This window comes from Ammospiza caudacuta, chromosome 5, assembly GCF_027887145.1.
Source record: "Ammospiza caudacuta isolate bAmmCau1 chromosome 5, bAmmCau1.pri, whole genome shotgun sequence".
Taxonomy (NCBI): domain Eukaryota; kingdom Metazoa; phylum Chordata; class Aves; order Passeriformes; family Passerellidae; genus Ammospiza; species Ammospiza caudacuta.
In genome coordinates this window covers 74,059,089-74,082,996 of record NC_080597.1, presented here as the reverse complement: position 1 = coordinate 74,082,996, position 23,908 = coordinate 74,059,089, and the positions used below count along the sequence as shown (strand labels likewise).

The following is a 23,908-nucleotide window of genomic DNA, read 5'->3' as shown; positions in this document are numbered from 1 at the left end:
TCTCAGATTCATCACAGAGTCAGACTCATCACTCCTCCCTTCATCAGCGCACCCCACAAATCCAGCAATCCCAGCCCAACCAGAAACCTGGAGCCCAACAGCAGAGCAGGACCCCAACAGAGCAGGCAGAACTCACCCTCTGGGGGCATCAGGACCTTGTTGTTCTGCGTGCACCAGCCCACGGGGTGCAGGTCTGCTGTCATCACGTCACACCAGAAGTCAGCCCTGCGGTCGTCGCCGTAGCCGCAGTAGCGCAGCAGCAGCAGCTGCCCGCACGTGGTGATGATGGTCGCCACCCAGTACGTGTCTGGGCTGCTCTTGTTGGCCACCTCCAGCTTCATCCCTGGCTGGAAGCTGCTCTGAAGGCTGATTTCAACCTTGCAAAAGGAGAATGGAATGGTGTTAACTCTTTCTGCTTGGCAGGGAGATCCCCTCACCTCCCCTGGGAATGCTGCCCTTGAAGAGCAGCCCTGGGATAGGACATGAGCTGGCTGTGCTTCTTAATCCAACCACCTCCTCCTCCTTCTCTCTGGGCAGTTCCAGTCCTACTTCACTGGCTCAGATCCCATCATGCAGCCTCTGAAGTGGTACCTTCAGGTGTACAACATCCAAGAGAGGACTGGCACTCATCTCCAACCCCCAAATGTCCCCAGTGCCTTGGATACAGCCAGCATAACTCAAATGAAGCTTCATTTCCCACTATACAGCTCCACCAGGCACATCACAGGGTACAGAAAGGCAGGTATGGAGCTGTCACAGACATCTTTTATGAAAATCCTTTCCTTAGGATTTTTTCCTCCTGAGAAGCTGAGAGGCCTCAGGAACAAAATGTAAACAATGATTACCTGCTGCTGTGGAATGCAACAGGTGCATCTGTGATTGGCCCATGTTGGATGTTTCTAATTAATGGCCAATCACAGTCAGCTGGCTTGGACAGAGTCTAGGACAGCTGCCTTTGTTATCATTCTTTCTTTTTCTATTCTTAGCTTAGCTAGCCTTCTAATGAAACCTTTTCTTCTATTCTTTTAGTATAGTTTTAATGTAATATATATCATAAAATAATAAATCAGCCTTCTGAAACATGGAGTCAGATCCTCGTCTCTTCCCTCAACATAAGACCCTTGTGAACACCATCACATGGAGCACCTCGAGGAGTTAAGCCCAACTACATTATTTAGTCACATCACAACAGTGAAGCACCTCTAGGGGCTTGATAAGCATCAAGGGTTGAATGCTGTACCAGACAGACCAAGGAGAGAATTTCCTCTGCACCTATCCTCAGCAGCTCAAGCCTCAACCAATTCCCCCATGGAAAACAAGGTATGACCTGTCACTGACAGAAGTAAATTGTCTGGGTCGCTGATGGAGATGTCACTTCCACTCATCTCAGCAGTGACAGGGCACCTGTAATGTGCCCTAGGACACTGCAGATGCCAGTGCATCTCTTTTGGGACACTGCTGATGAACACCAGGGCCTGCTGTAGCACCACCTGTGTCCCAAGCACCAGTGGGATGCCTCTAGCTGTTGCTGATAAAGAAGAGGTGGATGCCAGTGCACTGGTCAGGTGCCAGCCTTGTCTTCACAAAACCATCCAAAATGTAACCTGCCACTCCTCAGGAGTTATTTAAGGACAGGCTGTCACAGGTTTCTTAGAACCTTATCAGCTCCTGAATGCAGAGGGATTATAACTCTAGGTAAGCTTGCCTCTGATAGATTTCCAATTGAAATGGCAGTTTTAAATTACTCTTTTATTTATAAAGACAAATATAACATGGTCTACTTGCTCAAGGATTTCACAGATGTGGGGATGCCAAGCTGCTGAGAAAACACTCCTCTGGTCCATCAGCAGTAATCCCTCACTCATCCAGCTCCAGCTTCTGACCCCAGGGCTGCCCAGCCAAACCCATTTCTCATCTGCACTGCCTGTGCCTTTCCTGGTGCGGGCACTTCCAGCAGAACCAATGCCCAGAGGCACAGAACAACTGAGAGGGACCTTTGGACATGGTGTGACACTGAGGGTGACCTGTGACATGCACTGCTTAATCAGTGCCGAACCAGGACCTCAGAGATGCTCAGAGTCCTCACAAATAATCCAGGCTACAGACTGGCCCATGTCCCAGTACCAACTGGATCTCCTGGCCTCCTCCCAGTACAGAATCGCAGCTGCAGCTCAAAGCACCTCAGCCTGATGCCTGTCACAGACATCTTTTATGAAAAATCCTTTCCTTAGGATTTTTCCTCCCGAGAAGATGAGAGGCCTCAGGAACAAAATGTAAACAATGATTATCTGCTGCTGTGGAATGTAACAGGTAAATTTGTGATTGGCCCATGTTGGTTGTTTTTAATTAGTGGCCAATCACAGCCAGCTGGCTCAGACTCTGTCCAAGCCACAAGCCTTCATCATTCTTTCTTTTTCTATTCTTAGCCAGTCTTCTGATGAAATCCTTTCTTCTATTCTTTTAGTATAGTTTTAATATAATATAATAATAAAATAATAAATCAGCCTTCTGAAACATGGAGTCAGATCCTCATCTCTTCCCTCATCCTAAGACCCCTGTGAACACCGTCACAGATGCCTGCAGAGAGTGATTCATTTACTGGTTTTTGGGGTTTTCTGAGCCCTGTGCTCACTGTAACACCAGCAAGGTACTCTGGAACCAAGAGACTTGTGACTAGAAATCACATCCAGAGGAGAATCAGACAGACAGATAATACAATCTCCTTCTACAGCTTTTGGCCAGATTTTTGAGTTTCAGATTGTGAAGCAGTCACTAAGGGCTGTTCCAGCACCAATCTGTCCCACAATGACAATCCCAGGACTGAGGTGCTGTGAGACACTGCAGTCAGCAGGATCAGCAGGATGAGCTGGACATCTCCTCACAACTGAAGACATCCTTAAGGGCTTCATGAAGCACAAAACTTTCTACTTTGAGCCTGGAGCAGAAATCTGGGACAAGATGCTCTCTCCAAGCAGCTGCTGGATCAAGAATAAACTCCACAATAAGCACTGCCCTGCAGATCTCCAGTATAGAGAATTATGGTCCTTCATCCTGCAATGCTCTGGGTTAACTGTTGTTAACATGAAAGCAAAACAGGAAATAGCGGAGTGTACTGGTCTTCCAGACTAGATAAAAGAGAGGTTTTTCATCCCTGCAGCTCTTTCAGCCCTACAAAACAAGCCACAAAATCACCTGGAGACAAAGGTGGTTGGACCAGGTGATCTCCAGAGGTGCCCTCAAATGCATTTTGAGGGTATAGAGAATTATGGTCCTTCATCCTGCAATGCTCTGGGTTAACTGTTGTTAAAATAAGAGCAAAATAAGGACTAGAGGACTGTACTGGTTTCTCAGACTAGATAAAAGAGAGGTTTTTCATCCCTGCAGCTCCTTTAGCCCTACAAAACAAGCCACAAAATCACCTGGAGACAAAGGTGGTTGGACCAGGTGATCTCCAGAGGTGCCCTCAAATGCTGCTGGTGCTAACACAGAGCAGAGCACAGACCAGCCACTACCACAGGATTCTTAGAACCTTATCAGCTGCTGAATCCAGAGAGATTATAACTCTAGGTAAGCTTGTCTCTGATAGATTTCCAATTGAAATGGCAGTTTTAAATGGCTCTTTTATTTATAAAGACAAATATAATATGGTCTTGCTCAGCTGAGGATTGCTCTACTTGCTCAACCACAAAATTTCTCCCCAAAATGGGAAGATTTTACTTTCAGTTCTCCAGGGAGCCTCTGAAAACCAAAAGAGGGAACGTGTCCAACACCCCCAGGGCTCAGAGGGAGCACATACATGTTTGAAAGAGGTGTGGGGAGCAGCACTGGCTCCTGTTTCCTCCAGGAACTCGTCCCAGTTGAAGTCTGCATCCTCAATGCTGGAGCCCTCATCTGTTCAAGAGAAGAAAAAAAAAATAAATTAAAAAAAAATGAGAGAAAGAAAAGCAGCCTAAAACACAGCCAAAGAAGGCAAAAGTTGTGTCAAAGAGTTCAGGGTGAGAATAGCAACCAGTATAAACATCAACAGAAGGGAAAACAGAAAGCCTGCTTTAAGGATCTGTGTTTTGACCAGCCCTTGCTATGAATTCAGCAGACTCTGGGCTTTTAGCAGCCAACACTGAGACCAGAAATGACTCTGCTTCCATGGCAGTGGGGGCACAAAGCTGTCACACACTGCAAGAGGCACTTGGGCTCTTTTATTTTGCATTTGGTGACTCCCAGGCTGTGAGGGATGTGGCTGCCTGCCCACCCTCACTGGTGCAATGTCCTTGTGCCCTCACAGTGCTCCCCAGCCCTGGTGGTGCCCCAGGGATAAATTACAGGATGTTTCTGTTGGCTGAGCTGTGTGTACACCAAACACCAACCCTTGGGGTGAGTGAGACCCATTCTCACTCCTGCCACCCCTTCTTCTCTTTCCTCAGCATCACTGCTCCCATAAATCTCAGATAAACCCCTTTTACAAGCTACAGCTGCTTTCCCCAAACCTCACCAGACCCCTGCTGCCTTCTTATCCCTGCTCCCCTTCACATTTGGGGCTCTGTGTCCCCTCTCCCCCATCCACACCCCACAGCAAGGGCTGGACACGACCACTTTTTATTTTCTTCCTTTATAACCACACTGAGGCACAGCCAAGGCCACAAAACCATCTCTGAAACTCGCCCAGCAATAATTAAAAATAAATCTTCTTTCACTTCCAGAAAATCAGCCAAATCTGATTGTTTTCATTTTGTTCCCAAGCAATCTTGCAAGCCCAGTTTCATCCCCAGAGCAAAAATATTTACAGTCTGGCAATGAGCTCTTTGCAATAAGCATTTATCAGGCAAACTCTGCAAGACCCTTTACCTGCCCCAGCATTCATCAGCGTGGCCATGATGTAATTAAAGTGACTCATGACAAACTGAATTAAGAACCCTCCCCAGACAGTTTTATGAAGAAAAAGGCTAGGTTAATTTATTGCAATTATTGCTACAGGTCTCCAGTTTCCACGACCAGAGAAAATGATGTTGTGCAAGGGGAAATTTCTCATTATTAAAAGGGGAAGACACAGTTTTTATTTGCTGCCTGTGGCACCAAACCCATGTAGATGAGGGAGAAAAAAGGGGAAAAGAGAGTTTTTGAGAGGGTAAAGATCTGTCTGGGAGTTCAAAGCTGAGCTGTCAACACTATTAAACATCTGCATACTGCTGCATCAAGTCTGACTCCTTGCCCTAAAATCATCTTCTTAAATATGGAGATGCAAACCACCTTTTACTCCAGTGATAAAGAGGCTACCAGATGACTCTCCAACACAACAAGAAATAACCCAACTGCATGATTACAACCCAAAAATAGACAAATTCATGGCAGAATAAAGAATGGGCTTTATTTTGTTTTTTTGCAATCACTGCAAAAACCTCCAGGCTCAGAAGCTGGCTCTGCTTGAGATACCTGACCCAGAATGAGGGGTTTGTTCAACCTTGACTGAATGATAAGCCACAACTTAACCACAAGGTAGGAGCTCGGTGGAACAATTCTGTATCATGCAGGCAGGCAATTTAGATGAACAGGGATATTTTTCAGCCTTCATGCCTGCAACCCTGCAGAGTTAATGTTACTGAGAAGAGCTGTGTGCAGAGATTGCAAAGGCTGAGCCTCTAAAACCAAGTCCATCAGGAGATGGGCAAATATGATTATCCATTCCAGGCTTAAAATTGCTAAAACAACTTTTTACCCTGAGCACAACCCACCAAAGGTCAGAAGCACCTGACATGGAAACTTGAAGAGCATCATCCCCTGTGCCTCATCTCTCCCTGCTAGCTGTGTCTGTGGGGTTGGGATGGGCTGTTCCAACAATCCCAAGGGCATCTCCACCTCAGGACATGGCCAGGACACCTGGAACAGGCTGCCCAGGGCAGTGGTGGAGTCACCATCAGATTTAAAATTCACAGGGATGTGGCACTTGGGGACATGGCTCAGGGTGAGCTCTTGGCAGTGCGGGGGGAATGGCTGGACCCAAAGTTCTCAGAGGTTTCTTCCAACCTAAATAATTCTGTGATTCTGTGACCTCCAGGTCAGCTCTCTGCTCTCCTGGTCAGGCACTTCCATGTCAGAGCATTTCCCTTTCCCTCAGATCTGTGTACTGTCAGTTTTTATTCCTGTTTTTGCTCTAAATTCCTGTGTGAGTCTCTCCTTTAGCACATATCTCCTTTTCTCCAGCCCTCCTCAGCAGCCTTACAGCAAAGATTCATTCCACAGAGGTTTTCAGTCAGTTCAGTGCATCATCCCCAGACCCTGCAAGGAGCAAAGTCTCCAGGCAGGTCAGAGTCCTCTCCAGAATTTGGAAAAAGGCTTTTAACAAATATAAATAGATGCTCGTTATGGATGCATCAAGTCCTTCACAACCTTATTAACCCCGACTGTCACAGGGTTAATATGAAAAATCCTTTCCTTAGGATTTTTCCTCCTGAGAAGCTGAGAGGCCTCAGGAATAAAATGTAAACAATGGTTATCTGCTGCTGTGGAATGCAACAGGAGGATTGTGACCATGTTCACAGGGGTCTTATGTTGAGGGAAGAGATGAGGATCTGACTCCATGTTTCAGAAGGCTGATTTATTATTTTATGATATATATTACATTAAAACTATACTAAAAGAATAGAAGAAAAGGTTTCATCTCAGAAGGGTAGCTAAGCTAAGAATAGGAAAGAATGAATAACAAAGGTTTGTGGCTCGGACAGAGAGCTGAGCCAGCTGACTGTAATTGGCCATTAATTAGAAACATCCAAGATGGGGCAATCAAAGATCCATCCACCTGTTGCATTCCACAGCAGCAGATAATCATTGATTACATTTTGTTCCTGAGGCCTCTCAGATTCTCAGGAGGAAAAATCCTAAGGAAAGGGTTTTTTTATAAAAGTTGTCTGCGACAGTGGATCTTTGGCCCATGTTGTTTCTAATTAATGGCCAATCACAGTCAGCTGGCTCGGACAGAGAGTCCGAGACACAAACCTTTGTTATTCATTCTTTCTTTTTCTATTCTTAGCTAGTCTTCTGATGAAATCCTTTCTTCTGTTCTTTTAGTATAGTTGTAATGTAGTATATATCATAAAATAATAAATCAGCCTCCTGAAACATGGAGTCAGATCCTCATCTCTTCCCTCACCCTCAGACCCCTGTGAACACCATCACACCTGACCTGCTCTGCCACAGAGACTCTCACTGGAAGGTTATTTCACATCCTGCCCAGCAAAACTCCCCCCACCACCTGTTTAACAAAATACCACCCAGATCTCTCCTTTCCAAACCCAAATAAAGAGGTTTTATAAGGCCCAGAGGCAAGGCAGAGTGAGAGCTGCAGCCTTCCCTCGCTGTCAACTCATTCCTCTCTGACACATCACCAGCCTGGCTCCTCCACCAGGCTTTATCTGCAGACTTTATCAGGAAATTACTTTTACAAGGTCTGTAAAAATAATGTCAGAGTACTCATTTATCACAGCATCACTGGTTTATTTTGCTTCATTTCACCACAAGGGATTCTGAAGGGACTGTATGTTTTCTAAAATGGTTTTTCAATGGACTTGGTTCCCTGCTGGAATTCTGGCAGAGCAGACACAGGGATGGGACCAGCCCAAAGGACCCAACACCACCCACAGGCTGCACACCAACCTCCTCATCCATCACAAAAAAAACCCAACTGCTGAGGAGCACAGGACACCCTGAAAGGTGATAAATCTGCCATTAAACTGGTTTTACATACCAGCTCCCTTTCCAATTATTGGCACTTAGGTCCAGAGCTTTTTCTTAATGAAAGAGTCAAGGCTGGCTGCTTTACAATACGGTGATGTATAAACAAGCCCAGGATGACAAATAAAATCAACAAGTCATTATCTGAGAGCCTCTCAATGGCTTTAAAGTGCTCATGCATTGACATTATAAAAATGCAACTGCTCCAGCTGTTAACAGCCCCCTGGAACGTTCAGCTATGGAAAAGAAAAGGTATAAAAGACCCAAACCCTTTGGCACCAGAAACACTGATTTTTTAATTTTTTTTCCCCTCAGGCTTCACTGTAGGAGAAAGTATTTAAGGCAAATTGCTTAGACATCTTATTTATAGCACCTAGATACACATACATGACTTTTTGAGTGAACAGAGCACTGAAATGCTCCCACAACAGGTGTGGGGAGACACACAGACACCTGATCAACCACAAACCTCTGGCACAGCCTTGGGAAAGCCATCAAAATCCTTATCCCCACCAAAATTTAGGCATTGCAGGCCAGTTCTCCTCATTCCCAAAAAAAGTCTATGGTTGGCCAACTGAATCTCGCCTTAGAGATTCCTATCTATCAAAATAGATAAAAATAGATAAAAATAGATAAAAATAGATAAAAGTAGATAAAAATAGATCCAGTGGGGACCAGACCAACCCAGATGTGTCCACTCTGGAAATCCAAGGATCTGGTGTCCAAGGAAATAGGAAAACCACTGAGCTGCTACAAGATGTGAGGAAACTGAAGGCTGAGTGCCCAAATTTCTGACCTGCTGAGGGAGAAGCAGGGAAAAGCTTGGCTTCAGAAAGAAAGTAGGTTAGGTCTAGCCATAATGTACTTTTCCATCATATGACACAGTCTCCTCCTGCTTTGGCTGGATGTGGGAAGCTAAAGCACCTGATTCCATCAAAAATCACCAGAATGAAGCATTTACTTTTCTGCTTCATAGAACACCCAAATTTAGCACAGCAGATCCTGACACCTTCAGGAGCCCATCCCAGAGCATTACAAAGCATCCAGTCATGAGCACAAGGACAATATGGGACCAGCTCTCCTCTCCTCAGTGTTTGTGAAACTTTCTCACCTGAAGCACTCCAAAAAATAGTGAAGGAAATGAGGGGAAAGCTCAAAACAAAGGACAAATGCTGTAAATTTATCTACATCCACTGTTCTGGAGTGGATGTAGATTGTTATTGGGATTAGGCTGATTAAGAAGGAGGTTTGGACTGTGTTTGTAATTGAGTTGGGGGTGTTCTTGACGTTGTTGGATAGAAGTGGAAACAGGATATTTTCTGAATGTTTGTTCTGTCTCTCTTTACCACAAAATTTCAACAGGATACAAAATTGTGGGGAAGCTGGGAGAACACAATATGCTGCCTTGGGAAAGGTTTTCCATGGCTGTTTGTTTAAATTTTGAATAGCTGATACTGCAAATGAGGTCCAGAAGAGGAAAAACTTTTATTGCCCATCAATCACAGGACACAGTCCAATCTTAAGACCCAAAAAAGGGCTTGGAGCTGTACAACCATTCCCAATACCTCCCTGGCTCCCAGATCTACCTGCAAGGAGCTGCAGCAGTGAGGAGTGTGGCAGCTCAGCTGTGGAAACCCAGGGCACAGGGAATATTCCTCTGTCTGCTCTGGGGTGCCCTGACCCCCAGGGCAGCACTGACTCTGACCCCCATTCATGGAGAAAGTTTCCCAGACTTCAAGATAGACTGGAATCCACAAAAGTGTGCAATAGATTATAGAGAGCAGTGTAGGTGTATCACTTGGTGCGAAATTGAGGTTTTGGGATTTTTAGTGTGTTGTGGATGGAAGCAAGATGGAGGGCACAGGGTGTCATCCTGGGTTTCTCCTTCATGCTGCTTGTTCCTCCTTCTCCATGGGTTTGGGTGGTGTTTTGTAGTTGGGCAGAAAAGTCCCCATTGCAGCTCTGTGGGATCAGTTATTGGGTTAAAAGGGAAAATAATCCAGGTGTCAGCTCTTAATTGGACAGTTCAGTCTTAAAAGCCCTTGTAACAAGAGATTGTTGCCATTTTGTGCCTTCTAATGAAAAGCTGCAAAACTCACAGTAGTGAGACTGTTTTACTGATAAGAAATAATAAACACCTGAGTCTGAACATGAACTGCCATCTCAAGTGCCTTCAATCCAGACCCAGAGACACCCACAACTGGGACCCCACACTCACCTGAATCAAAGTGCTCCCCATCACCATTGGCTGGGCTGGGATCCTGCTCTGGGGAGAGCTGCTGGGTCTCTTTCATGCTGGCAATGAAGGATGCCCTGGTCTCCATGGCTCAGAGGAACAGGCTTGGCCTTCCTAATTCATCCTGCAGCACAGAGGACAAGCTGGAAGGAAAATCTGGAAAAAAAGCAATGAGTGATTTATGGTACACCAACCCATTCCCTCAGCCTTTCCCCACTCTTTTCACATCACCCCATCTTGATACAGTTGGAATGAAAGATCTCAGAGGTCTTTTACAACCTAAATAATTCTGTGACCCTCTGATGGTGCCCCTTCCATCCTGCTCTTGTTTCCAGCCTGAAGCTGGGGTTGGATGAAAACCACAACTAAGGACCTTAGTGGCAATAATATCATACGAGCAACAGCAAAATTAATGACAAGAGAGAAGATAATAAGGTAATGAACAGCATCCAGAGGCTTCACACCTCAAGGTTCCCTCCAGCTCACCAACAGAGAGAGAAGGATGAACCCACAAGGCAGCACAACCCATGCTAAAAAAACATCTCCACCATCTTCCAGCCATTTCAGCCCTTGATTTCCAGCATTTTAATAACTAACACTATATCTCACTCCATAAATATTCAAACTTCCAAAGAGGGAGATCTGTGATAATGAAACAGAGGAAACACTGAAGTGAAATACTCATGAGAGACTGGAGTAACTCTAGAAAATAAAACTGAGCATGCAAAGTGCAGACACCTTCATGTAATAGTGCTGGCTATTTATTGAGTGAGGACTGAGCTAAGGTAACTGTACCAGTTTTAACATGCAGGGCAGGAAATAGTAGCTTATTTTAAATTGGGTTGTGTTAGCAGAAGAGTTTCTTCTAGCAGGAGTGACCACAGTAAACTCAAAGTGGAGTAAAAGCACACAGAAATGAAAAGCAGTATGAGGAAGGGCACAATGCTCAGATCTTGCATGAGACTAAATGAGAACTGTATTTCCAGCCACACCAGACAAGCAACACCCCAGGATACACCTTTAGGAGCAGATTAAAAACAACTCCAGAGTGAGCTTTTCAGTAAAACTCCAAGATGCTGATGAATTACGAGGTGTCAAAGGAGAACTGAAAAAGAGAAAGCAGAGCTGGGGTTATGGGCACAGAGGGAAGCAGCTATTCACACAAGATATGCTAAAGCCAAGCCAGGCAGCAGGGAAGGTGTGTGGCCAGAATATCTGATGGGGAGATCTGGTCCTGCTTATTTTATTAGAGGAGCCTCCAAACCCTGCATGACAAGAGAGGACTGTGCCAAATGCTCTGCAAAATGTGTGACTAAAAGTAGGAAAGAAGTTTACAGCCACGGGCCAGGCAAAGCAGGATGTAATAAGATTGTAAAAATAGATGGGATTTTTTCAACTTTTACTACTCTGGAGGCATATTCTAGAAGACTAGATATGATGGTTGTAAAATAGAAAGGAGGAGAGTGTTCTGCTGTGGATTTCTCACTCCCAGTTTTTAAGGCAGCTCCTGTGGCAATTTAAAAGAAGAAATGGACGTGTGTGAGCAGTTATATCAGAACTGAAAAAGATGAGGAGCATGTCAAGTGTCTCATATCCATCAGCTGGACCATGGTGGGAATGTCTGCTGGAGCTGCAATTAAAACCTGCAAAAACCATGGCTGTTTCACAAAAAAACCACTGGTGAAAGCAAATTACCAAGGCAGGTGATTCTACCCCCACCAAAGATTGTTCAGGCAAAGTTAGAAATTTTTATTCCCCACCCCAAAGGAATCTGCTAATGAAAGAAAAAGGAGTATTTTAAAAAATGAAGATCATAACCCAGCTCAGAGCAATATGGTTGTTGGTGTGCTCACAGAGTGCTCAGCAAATCTGAAATACTCCCCAAATATGACCCTTTTCCCACTGCCACTGCACTACATCTTTATTCTTTGTTGACATGAGACTTGCTAATGACTTAAGTGTATTATAGACTCCAATATTAGAGTGCAGCTAACCTCTGAACATACACATCACTCATCCCCAGTGTATATTAAGTTTCAATTAACCATGAAACTAGAAGCAGTCAGTTTACTGAAAGTCAAAAAAAAAAAACCACTTCTCCTTTGATAGAGACACTTCCGTAAATATCATTAATAATAAATTAGCTAAGTATCAGGACTTTACATCAAGCTTGTTAAATGTCAGAGGAGGGGAGATGCCAGCTGAAGCTAAACCTTGGGGGGATGTGGCTGTTTTAATTTTTGCCAGGGACCAGACAAGGATTGAAGATAGTCTGGGTCTAACAAAAAAAAAATTCAAAGAATGGAGAGAAAAAGAAGCTTCAATTTAAACACAACAAATCCATCATCTTAAAGAGAGCTCAGGGTTAACAATATAAATACCAAGAAGAAACATAATCCTCTCAGTATTGTAGTTAAATCTTGTGATGCTTCTATGATGCTGATAAAACAGAGTTATGAGCTGACAAAAAGCTGAAGGTGCCCAATCAGACAACAACAGTATTTGCCTCTTTTTTTTTTTACACAGCCCAAATCTGCCACCAGAGCCATGGGAGGGACTCAAACCCCTGGATCATGGAATTTGCCATCAGAAATGGAAAGTGGACAGGCAAATCAGCAGGAACCTGCCCAAGGTGTCAGCAACACAACTGGGACCCATCCTCAGTGGCCCCATGTGGGACTGGGCTTTGAGCCCACTTGAATTAAAAGGGGGAAATACAGAATCTCTGAGGCACATTCAGCAACATCATCAACATTTTTGGGGTTTTAAACTCTATTTTTATGTGTTTTTTGCTTAAGCTATGGACAATTTACTGGTTTTGAAATGTCATGTTGAGAGCATCCATGTCCCAAGGAAACTGGATCTATTAGAGGCCATTACTTGGTTTATTTTGGGAATAACAAGTTTACCAGTTATGGCAGGAGAGCACTTCAGTATTTTCCCAACAGCATGTGACAACAAGACCAAACTCTTATGCAAACACCAGCCTCAAAACAGCACTGAGCTTTAGTGTTGGTATTACTAACTAGCAAAGAAAGCTGACACAGGGTATTAATTTTTCACTTCTTATTAATTGCTGCTAATTAACACTTCAAACAGAGTCCCCAGCCATCCTGTTAACAGTAGCACAACACATTACACCAGCAGCACACACCACTGTACTCCCAGTGAAATCCACTGTAAACCAAATCAAGGTTTGCTGGGAACAAGGTGATGGGAAACAGCACCAGAAGAGGCTCAAGGTGACATTACACCAGGCAGGAGCACAAAGGAAAAATCCTATGAAATGCATTTGAATGAGCAGGGAGGGGGAAATTCCCTGGTTTCAGATCCCTTGCTCATTGTTTCTGCACAGTGGTGGCTCAGACTGAGCCGATTCTTCCCCCCACGCAGCTCCCATTCCCTTGGTATTTAATTCAGATCCAGGCTCTTAACTCACAGGCAGGAAAAGGCAGGCAATATAATGAAGAATCTCTTTTATTTCCTCCTTCCCACGGCTGTCAGTCTCAGCCCTGCCCTGTCATCTGTATCAATATTGGCTCTTTGTACAAGCACAGCATTGGCTTCCTCACACCATTTTACACTTCTCATCTCCTGTCAGCTCCATCCTGGTTTTCTTCCTTTGGAGCGATCATCTGTAGGGAGAGGTTTCTTACCCACACACAAATCCAGCACCCCTAGGGCTCCTCCTTAAAACTACTCCTGAAAAACTCATTTTCTCCCTCCAATGCATGCTTGGTTAATCGGGATTGACACAAGAAGAAAGGAAAGATGCTGAATCCCTGAAACCTCTAGCCTGAAGAGTGAACCAGGTGTGCCAATGCAATGCTGAGTCCTGAATGATGGAGAAATAAATTTCATTGCTTTCCCAGTGATCTGGGACTGATTCTGGCCCCTCCAAAACCCAGCAAGGGGCACTGACCGGAGATGGTCCCACCTCGCAGCACGGCGAAACCTGAGAGTGGCAGCAGGGCCAGGGAATTACAGAATGTCCTGAGTTGGAAAGGACTTACCAGAACCATCAAAGTCCAGCTCCTGGCCCTGCAGAAGACAACCCCAACAATCCTACCACGTGCCTGAGTGTTGTCCGAACACTCTACGGTCTCTGTCAGGCTTGGTGCTGTGACCATGTCCTAGGATGACGTTATGATGCTTGTATCCCCATTTGTGTGTTCTGTTTATGCTGGATATTGTGTTCTGTGCCTTCAAGACTGGCTCTGAACAGCGAATGTTTTGTTTTGGTTTTGTTATTAGCTGCTCCACCACGGCTGGAGGGACACACAGATGGGGCAGTAGATGGTGCTGCTTCTGCTTTTTTCTGGGCTTTTTGCTTTGCTCTTGCTTCTGCTCATTAGTTAGTTTAGCTGAACAGCCCAAATTTCTTCCTGGAGTGTTTCTCCTTTTCTTTTTTTGGACCTTCTCAAACCTGCTCTGGACTGGGGCCTGGCAAACACCGAGAGTTTGCACACTGTGGCCTACTGGGGCCTACTCTGGGCAGCAGCTGCCTCAGTGCCAGAGGGACTGAGAACAGAGCGAGCACCCCCAGAGAGACTTTCTGAATTTGTCATCTTTTCGGAGCAGTGAAAGAGTGGTGTCACCTGGTATTGTTCATTCTGTGTGCTGGGGGGTGCCGTGCCTGTTAAATAAACAGATCCTTTCCACTTCTCTCTGAGGAATCCTTCCTGACCCAGTTGGGAGCAGGGGCTGTGTGGGTTTGCTTTCTGGAGGGCTCCCCTTTGGAGGTTTTCTCCCAAATTTGCCCTAAACCAGGACAGACCAATTCCCTGGGGAGCCTGTTCCAGTGCTCAATCTCTGTCATGGACGTATTTTCTGAAACATCCCTTGCTAGGATTTTTTCTCCTGAGAAGCTGAGAAGTCTCAGAGGAAAAGAAAAACAATGATTATCTGCTGCTGTGAAATGCAACAGGTGCATCTTTGATTGGTCCATGTGAGTTGTTTCTACTTGATGACCAATTGCAGGTCCAGCTGTGTTGGGACTGAGCAGTCACAAGATTTTATCATTCTTTTCCATGCCTTTCTTTTCCTTCTGATGAAACCTTTTCTTCTATTCTTTTAGTATAGTTTTAGTATACTAAATATATATAATTTTAATATATCATAAAAGATATAATTTTATTTTAATAAAATATATAATAAATATATATAATTTTTATATATTTTATTATATACAATTATAATTATATATAATAATATATAATTTTAATAATTAATAATAAATCAACTTTCTGAAACATAGACTTAAGATTCTCATCTCTTCCCTCATCCTGGGACCATCACCACAAACCATCCTCTGGAGGAAGAACCTTTTCCAAATACCCAGCCTAAACCAAGCCAAGAGAAATCACATCCAAAGGATGACTGCCTTAATTTCAGACACCTGCAATTCCAATGAGATGAACAACCCTCAGGGGGTTCCTGCTCTTGCACAGCACCTGCTAATGTTTTAAATACCCAAATTTCCCAGCAGACAAGCTGCATCAGTCACAGGATTGTTTGGGTAGGAAGAGGCCATAAAGATCACCTGGTTCCAGCCCTGGTGCCATGGGCAGAGGGACACATCAGATTCCAGGTGGTCCTGGTGCTGTTTGTGGAGCAGGATGAAGGAGATCTCATCCCTGTGGGACATGATCCAGGGGTTTTTTTATTATTTATCTGAGAGCTCCCCTCCCCCAAATGTTTTCACTTATATCAACTGACAATTTCTCTTTCATATTGAAGACCCCACAGGATTTTAATAAGGGAAATTTGCTGCTTTGAACAGCTCTGTGTTGCACTCTGGGGTGGAAGAAACAAATCCCATGTACTCTGGAGAACCAGGAATGTTCACAATATTCAAATACATAAAAAACATCTGAATGGGGAAAGAACATAATCTGTTCTCCATGTTCTTCCTGGATTGAAGAAAGCAGCTTGGTTGAAACTGCAGGGAGGGGACAAGATTTGGGCAAGAGAAGAAATCACTTATCATGAATTTGGTGAAGAAGTGGGATACACTGTGGGAAGGGCACAGAGCTCTGCTTTTTGGAGGAGTTAGGATGTTAATTAACTCTTAGTAGAGTTAATCCTGCCCTGGGTTAAGGGATGATCAGTCCAAGTCCCCTCAGTCCCCCTGCTCCAGCCACTCACGCATCCTTCTGCTCTTGAAGTCAGCATTTGTGCAGCAGAGAAAATAAATGAGCAGGGAAAACATGTAAAAATGGGAGGGAAAACATGTAAAACCAGGAAATTAGGGAACCACCAGAGCAGGGATGGTCTGGATTGTCCATCTCAAAGTCAGAGAAGAAAAGGAACCAAACTTCTCTGAAAAAGGGATTGTGCAAAGAGGTGGCAGCCTCTGTAACTCAGCTGGTCCCTGCTCTCCTCTCTCCTTGCACTGGTGCCAAAAGTTTCACACTTCTGATGCCAACAGAGACAAACCTGTTCCACAAAGCAATTTTCTCTACCTGGCACACTCCTGAGTGCAGGATACACACAGAGATAAATGGTAGTAAGATAAGATAACAGAAAGTAAAATGAACCTAATTAGGGACTGTTAACTTGTTTACAGCAACAAGCCCTGCAGTATTAAAAGAAAGAGAGAGAGATGACAGGCAGACACTGAGGCTTGGGTACGCATTACCCTCTTAACTGTCCTGTGTGTGAATAAAACCTAAGGACCTAGAGATGGACTTCAAGCCAAAACCTGCCACAGACTTCTCTGAGGATTAGATCAGACCTCAAAAATTAAAGCACTTTTTCATTCAATTTTCCTTCTCCTGAGTGAGCTGGACATTTTATAGGCAGGGCAAGGGGGCACTGCTGCCCCACCTGTACTCCTGCCACTAGCCCTGGTTACCCTGGACATGCCCACCTTCAGCACCCCACAAAGCATGTCTCCCAAGGACAGGGAGGCCACCACCCACTAATCATTCCTGTTTCCAGCTGTTCTGTCACCTCACAGGTGTCTGCACCTCCTTCATGACTCAACAGGCAATTTCCATGATGTTGCCCCCCACTTTGGTAGAGCACTTCTACCCATGCTAAGCACCCAACATACACCAACTACTTGGAAATGTGGCATATTTAAATCTGGGCATCTTCTAAATCTCTCAGGTGAAGCAGGGCTGTGAAGAAGATTGGGAGAATGTCCTTGATAACAGGAAAATGCCCTTTATAACAAGAAAAAGGAACTGCAAGGAAGAAGCACAGCAACAAACATGTCCTCTCCCTCCTCTGTGTTTGAAACTGAGCTGAAACCAGGAAGAATTTGAGATGGATAACTTGAAGACACAGAGCTGCTTGAGCATCCTGAGACACTTCATCTTGTTAGGCAATATCACAGAACTCAGTGGAGTGGGCTGGGAAGGACCTCAAAGATCAGGGATTTCCAGCCCCCACCAAGTGATGCTGATCACGTCAGAGCAGCAGCCACATGGACCAAATTAATCAGTCAGACCCCCTGAGTGGCACCAATCAGCCCAGAGACAGAAGTCACCCAGCAGGAAACACAAAACACTGTTTTCACAGACTTAATTTAGAGCCCAATTCAGAAGTCCCTCATCAACCAAACTCCCATTGTCCAGGGCAATCAGTTCTGCCTTCTATGTCATTGCACCAGTCAGAGTCATTCTCAAAAAAGAAGAAAAAAATAAAAGATGCAAAGCAGAATCCAGTAAACATCTGCCACCTGATTCCAACACTTTTTAGGAAAAAAAAAAAAAAAAAAAAAAAAGACATTTTACATCTTGGCAGTGTTTGGCTCATTTAAACAGCACAGCTGATCAGCACTTGGGCTCAGTCCTACACACACTCACATCCCTGTGGGTGCTTCACATCCAGAAGCAGCTTCACTGATTGGCAGGATCTGCCAAAACAAGGAAAATTGAAAGAAGATGCAGCCCTCACAACCATCTCCAGCCATCTCAGAGGAATAGGAGAACCCTTCCCTTTGCCAAGCACATGTGAGAGCAGCCAGCACAGCCCTGCCAAGGTCCACCAGAACCACACTGCACAAGGAATTTTAACTCATAGACTCCTACAAGTCACATTTACAGAGCTAATTCCACTCCATTTCTCCAAGGTAAAACAAACTGGATTCCCTTTCACGTGAACATGAGGACTCCTGCAAAACACCCAGGTTTAATGCCCCAGCACCATCCCAACAAAGCATCATGGAGCCTGATCTGACACTGGCACTGAGCTCCCATGGCAAAAACACCTTCCAAGAAACACTTAACTTTTGCTTTTTCCTGAACTTTCTTTAAAGGTGTATTTTTGATGCACCTAGGAGAACTTATGGCTTTCTACCCAAAAAACCACTTATAACCCTTTAGACTTTAAGGATCCTCAGCCTGTGGTTGTCTTGTCTGATCTAGACATCAGGGGAAGGCAGAATGTCACCTCCTGGATTTTAGGAGGGAATTCCACTTCCTTGCCAAGCAAATAAATGCAAGACTTTCTAATTAACTTTTATTCAAATTGGGTCTCAGATCTTTACCCAAGGAAATAAGGCTCTTTTGCACAAGCCACCCAGTGATGCTTAGAGTATTAGTCATGAAAGCAGGAATTGGGAGTAAAAATAGCCAGGATTCTGCACATACTTTTTTTTAAGCCTCACACCTACTCAGAACTGATCTCTGGGTCAGCTGTCAAGAGCTGCTTGGTTTTAGGCTTTTTTTTCTTTCTTTTTATTACTATTTTATTTTAGATCATCACTTGTGATTCATAGAAATGGGAGTAACTGTGAACACATTTTCCAAATCAGCCTTCACAAAAATGCTTTGTTGAGGTCTTACAAAAGGCCAATCTCAAAATAAACTTTTTCAGGAGTTTTTTAAATGTCAGTGGAGAAATCTTCGCTCTTATTTCTGTATTTCCTTATTTTGCAACTCCAACTTTTTTAACCACTGTAGGAGTGGCTTAAAAAGACACAGAAAATAAAGGAAAGAGAAATCTTTTGGCAAAAAACAAAAAAAAAAGTAGGATGGATTTGACAGGTTTCAACAGGGTCTGTCATGATCAACAATTTCAAATGATGAGTTTTAAATATTGACAAGGTACCATCAGCAACTCTAATCCCAAAAAAACTGCTCCTAGGGGCAGATGTTACAATAACAGAACTCGTATTTACAGGTGGCATCACTATTACCAAGAGCATTTCATTTTCAGCATTGAGGGCCCTGCTGCACCAGCTGATAGACTCTGCATCAATATTTATAGTAATAAAATACTTCTGACACCTTCAGGTCATCTAAAGCATGGACCCTGTGGTCACCACATTAATTTTTTTTGTGAACCCTCATGAACACACCCCTGGCTCCTCTGCTTCAAGTTTTGGCTGTTTGTCACAAGTTCTGGGGTTTTTCACAACTCCTTTATTTGATCACTTGGACACAGTCAGGGACAAGCCACCTCCTTCACTCCTTGTAGACCCCCTCAGATGCTCTCCATGCCTCTGCTTACCCCACACCAAGATGAATTTAAGCAGTGAAATGCCCCTGAAAACTCACAGAAACACAGAATGGTTTGAGCTGGAAGGGACCTTGAAGATCATCTCATTCCACTGCCTGCCATGGGCAGGGACACCTTCCACCATCCCAAGTGGCTCCAAGCCCTGTCCAACCTGGACAGCCTTGGACACTTTCAGGGATCCAGGGGCAGCCACAGCTGCTCTGGACACCTGTGCCAGGGCCTCACCACCCTCACAATAAAGAATTTCTCCCCAAAATCTGCTGGACAAATAAGGTGGCACCTTCTCTACCATGTCCTGTTCTTCACTAAAGTCAACATCACATCCCCTCACTCATCTGAGAGCAGCATCCCATGGCTCTGAAAGGCCAGAAGCAGTGACCCAAAATACACCAACTCAGCACAGAACAAACCAGGAGTGAGTGAAAAGCATCCCCAGTCCAAAGTGTCAGCAGTTGTGGTGTTTACCCTATTTCTAGAAACACTTCCATAAAGTTTTAATAAATGCTTCATTAAAACATCAACTGCCTGTCCAGCCAGGCAATTATCACTCATAATCACAGCTATATAACTGTATACTGTCTTCTGCAGATGTTCCTACATCTGTGCAAAACACACTCTCCACCTCTGTCACATGTAACATCTGTTGAATATTTGCAAACGTTTTCTCAATACGGAACTGAAATTATACTGCCTTGCTCATAATGTATTTACTGTCCCACTACCCTATGCACCCCTTAAAAATCATTAAAAAGGTATTTCCTTGCTGTGTACAAGGTACCGATCTCTCCATAGCTCTTTGCTGCATTTATTTAAACGGCTTTTAGATTTTCGCTTAGTAACAGATTACACCGAGCCTCCATCTTATCACAGGAGTTATTAGGACCTAATCCTTTATAAGCACTGAAGTTATTAGACTTGTGAGGATATTTTCTTCCCTTTCATAAATAATCTGTTGGAGAGAGGGGAAAAAAATAAGAAAAAAAGAGGAGGGAAAAAGCCACTTCTTGCATCCCTGCTCACTCAGGCAACAGTTCCAACCCCAGAGAAAGAGCAGGTGAGGCAGGTTCTTATTTTACCAGCAGCAAAGGAAATCAAATTTGTTTTCACCTAAAGGCTTCTAGAGAGGGAAAACAAATTGCACTAAATCCTGGCCAGCACCCTCCTCTGTGTAAGAAGAAGAAGAAACTCCTTGGGGAAGGTGGGATCTCCACAGAGCTTTCCAAATCCCCTCCATCTCCACGTCCCCATCACACAACCAGGTGAAGCTGCTGCTCTGCTCAGACACAAGGTCACATCACTCTGCTACCACACCTTCTTCCCCAGAACACCAGGGGCACAAACTGATTTTAGAAAAGCTGTTCTGTCCAAGGGACAGCAAAGCTGGGGATGGGGAGATCCATGGGGGGCAGAGAGGGAAGATACCTTCCCTTTCTAAAGTTCTTCCAGTCTCTTCCCATCCCAAAGAAAACCCCACTGCAGCTCTTGGATTTTGCCACCCAAATCCCACCACAGCTTGATAACTGCCTTCCAAGCCTCTCTGCTTATAATTAATGCCATTTTCTGCTTTTTTGCCAAGAAATCACAATTTCACCCCCATCTTCTCCTCTGCCCCCCTTCCCCAACACTGCACCCTGCAATGTGAGTTTGAGGGATCCCTGAACCAGCTTGGTCCTGGCAGGGGCTGGAGAAAGGAGGCGGAAATGTGTGGTCTGATGGATCAGAACCCTTTTGGAATGGGAAACCTCACTCTGCAATACAAGGTGTGCAAACAGCATCACCAACCAATAAAACAAAAATAAATAAAACCACAGCGAGATTCTGGGCAGCATCTCCAAGAGGCACCGGGAAATGAGCAGCAGAGCAGCTCCTCAGCCACTCCTGGATTCTCCCTGGCTCCTCCATCCACTCCTGGATTAACCATCCACTCCTGGATTCTCCCTGGCTCCTCCATTCACTCCTGGATTAACCATCCACTCCTGGATTCTCCCTGGCTCCTCCATTCACTTCTGGTTCTCCCTGGCTCCTCCATCCACTCCTGGATTCTCCCTGGATTCCCCATCCTCTCCTGGATCCTCCCTGGCTCCTCCATCCACTCCTGGTTCTCCCTGGCTCCTCCATTCACTCCTGGATCCTCCCTGGCTCCTCCATCCACTCCTGGTTCTCCCTGGCTCCTCCATCCACTCCTGGATTATCCCTGGATCCTCCATCCACACCAGGCACTGACAGTCCACGGTGCTGGAGCATCCCATCCCCTCCCACACTTCAGAACACAAGATGCTCCAAAATTAACACCTTACATCCACGGGGGAACAGCAGCAGCACCTAAATGCTCCCTGCACAGGATCAGGGAAGTTTTCCCTGCCTCTGTAACAACCTCGCTCCCCGCTCCCCTGGAAAATACATCTGGAAAAGGCAGCCGGGAAGGGCACAAACAACTCCGGGAGAACTCTCTGCAAACTCCTTGTCTGGCTTTGCAGAAGCTGCGATTCCATCCCCGGGGGTTTTCAGGGTCTCTCTGTAAGAGATGCAGCTCGCACTGCCCATCTCGCTTCTCTGCCGCCCGAATTTCCGCGTGGAGCGATTCCAGAGCGGCTTTTTGCCAAACAAAAACATGCAAAAAGCGAAAATAATTAAAAAAAAACCACCCCAGCCATCCCCAGCTGCCTGCACCCAGGAAGGTTTGACAGCTCCAACAGGACATCTCATCCCACGACATGTCTACAGCTAATGCAAAATAAATCAGCGCTCCGTCTCCCGGCGCATTATTTTATTTTTTTTTTTTTTTTTGTTCCACTCTCACGGCACGCCTGCGATTTTGGCATTCAAAGGCAAATCGGCCGCGGTTCCAACTCCACGCATCCATTCCCAGCACACAGAAATGCCCCGGTGCTTTTCCCAGCGCCGGGTCCTGCAGGGGGAGCATCCCGAATTGGGGATCCCATCCTCATCCCTCCGCAAGGAATTCACCAGCGCACCTCTCCGAGCAACAAAAGAGAGTTCAACTAAACGCCTTTTGCCTCTTTTTCCCCCTCTCAAAATGTTTATTTGCAGTTTTTGAAGACACCTTAACCCGCCATGTTGAACAAGCTTTATAAATATTCATTTACCGCAGTTCGGGAGCGCTACGGGAAAATGTGTCTAGATCAGGGCTGCACATTTTGGCACAGCTGATCGCTTTCTTCTCCTTTCTTTTCTTTTTATTTTTTTTCCCCTTCCCTTTCGCCTCCTGCAGCAGCTTGTTCTTTCCCCCGCAGATTCAGAAGAAACCCACCCGCACACCCAAAATAACTCTTTCCGAGAGGTGTGCATCACCAGCCTCGTAAATCTGAAAAGAGGTCGCACGAGCGTTTGGCAGGGAAGCAGAAAAAAGATAGGTGTAACTTTAAAAAAATTTTTTTAAAAATATTGAAAAATAAGGGAAAGAAAGATGGGGAAAGGGAAACATATGGGAAAAAAAAAAAAAGAAAGGGGAAAAAAAGAAGGGAGGGAAGCAAAAGAAAGGTGGGGGAAAGCAAGAAAAGGGGGGAAAGCAAAAAAGGGGAAAAAGGCAAAAAAAGCGGGGGAAAGGCAAAAAAGGGGAGGGAAAGCAAAAAAGGGGGAAAGGGAGGGGAAGAAAGAAAGGGAAAAAAGAAGATGAGAGCATGTAAAACGCGATCTCCCGAGTAAAAAAGCTCGATGCAGCCGAGGGGCAGCGCGGAGCTCCCGGGGCGCAGCCGGGCAGCGGCAGCCGCGCTCCGAGCGCCGGTCCCGGCCGGGGGCTCAGCCCCGGCACTTCCACAACTCCACCGCGGGCTCGCCCTCTGCAAAACGGACAGATGAAATACCCACACCCACCTCTAACGCTTAAAAAAAAAAAAAAATAATAATTGGAAAGAATTTTTAATACATCGTAAAAAGGGGAAAGCGACCCTCTCCACCCAAACGCGATAAATAAAATAAAAGGAAATGCCAGCCGGGAGGGTTCGGGAGGGGTGGCTGCTGGGAGCCGTGCCTTACCTGTGCGAGTTTGGGTGATTTGGGGGTGTTTTTCCCGTTTTCGCCCCGCGGAGCGGTGCGCGGCGCTGCGCGGAGCGGAGCCCGGCCGTGCCTGCACCCGCGCCCGCGGCAGGCTCCTTCCAATATGGCATCCGCGCAGTGCGCATGCCTGCCGCTCTTTTTAGGGCGCTTTTTTTTTTTTTTTCTTTCTTTCTTTCTCGCTTTTTTTTTTTTTTTTTTTTTTTTTTTTGCCCTTTTAATATTTAGCAGCCAACTCCTTTCGTTGACCTTTTTCAGCAGTTTCAAGAAAAGGGATAAAAAAAATTAATAATAATAAAATAATCGGGCGCGCATCCCAACCCGCTGCTCCGCGCCCGCGGTGCCTCCGCGCTTTGAGCCGCGCCTCTGCCGGGGATTTGGGCAGGGATGGAATCCCGACTTCCACACGCGGATTCCATCCCTGTCCCCACCCGGGACAGCATGCAGCGGCATCCAGGGCTGGCC

General features: G+C 45.3%; 1 protein-coding gene across 1 annotated transcript in view; it reads right to left on the bottom strand.

Moving 5' to 3' along the window:
• Positions 1–23,554, bottom strand: part of SFMBT2 (Scm like with four mbt domains 2) — a 109,845-nt gene extending 86,291 nt beyond the window's left edge. Inside the window, exons 1-4 of the mRNA XM_058805530.1 lie at positions 23,426–23,554; positions 9,941–10,101; positions 3,797–3,891; positions 137–377 (exon numbers count right to left, since the gene is read on the bottom strand). Coding sequence (XP_058661513.1) covers positions 137–377; positions 3,797–3,891; positions 9,941–10,046 — 442 coding nt within the window. The 5' untranslated portion in view covers positions 10,047–10,101; positions 23,426–23,554. The remainder of the gene's footprint in view (positions 1–136; positions 378–3,796; positions 3,892–9,940; positions 10,102–23,425) is intronic.
• Between the last annotated feature and the right edge of the window lie 354 nt (positions 23,555–23,908).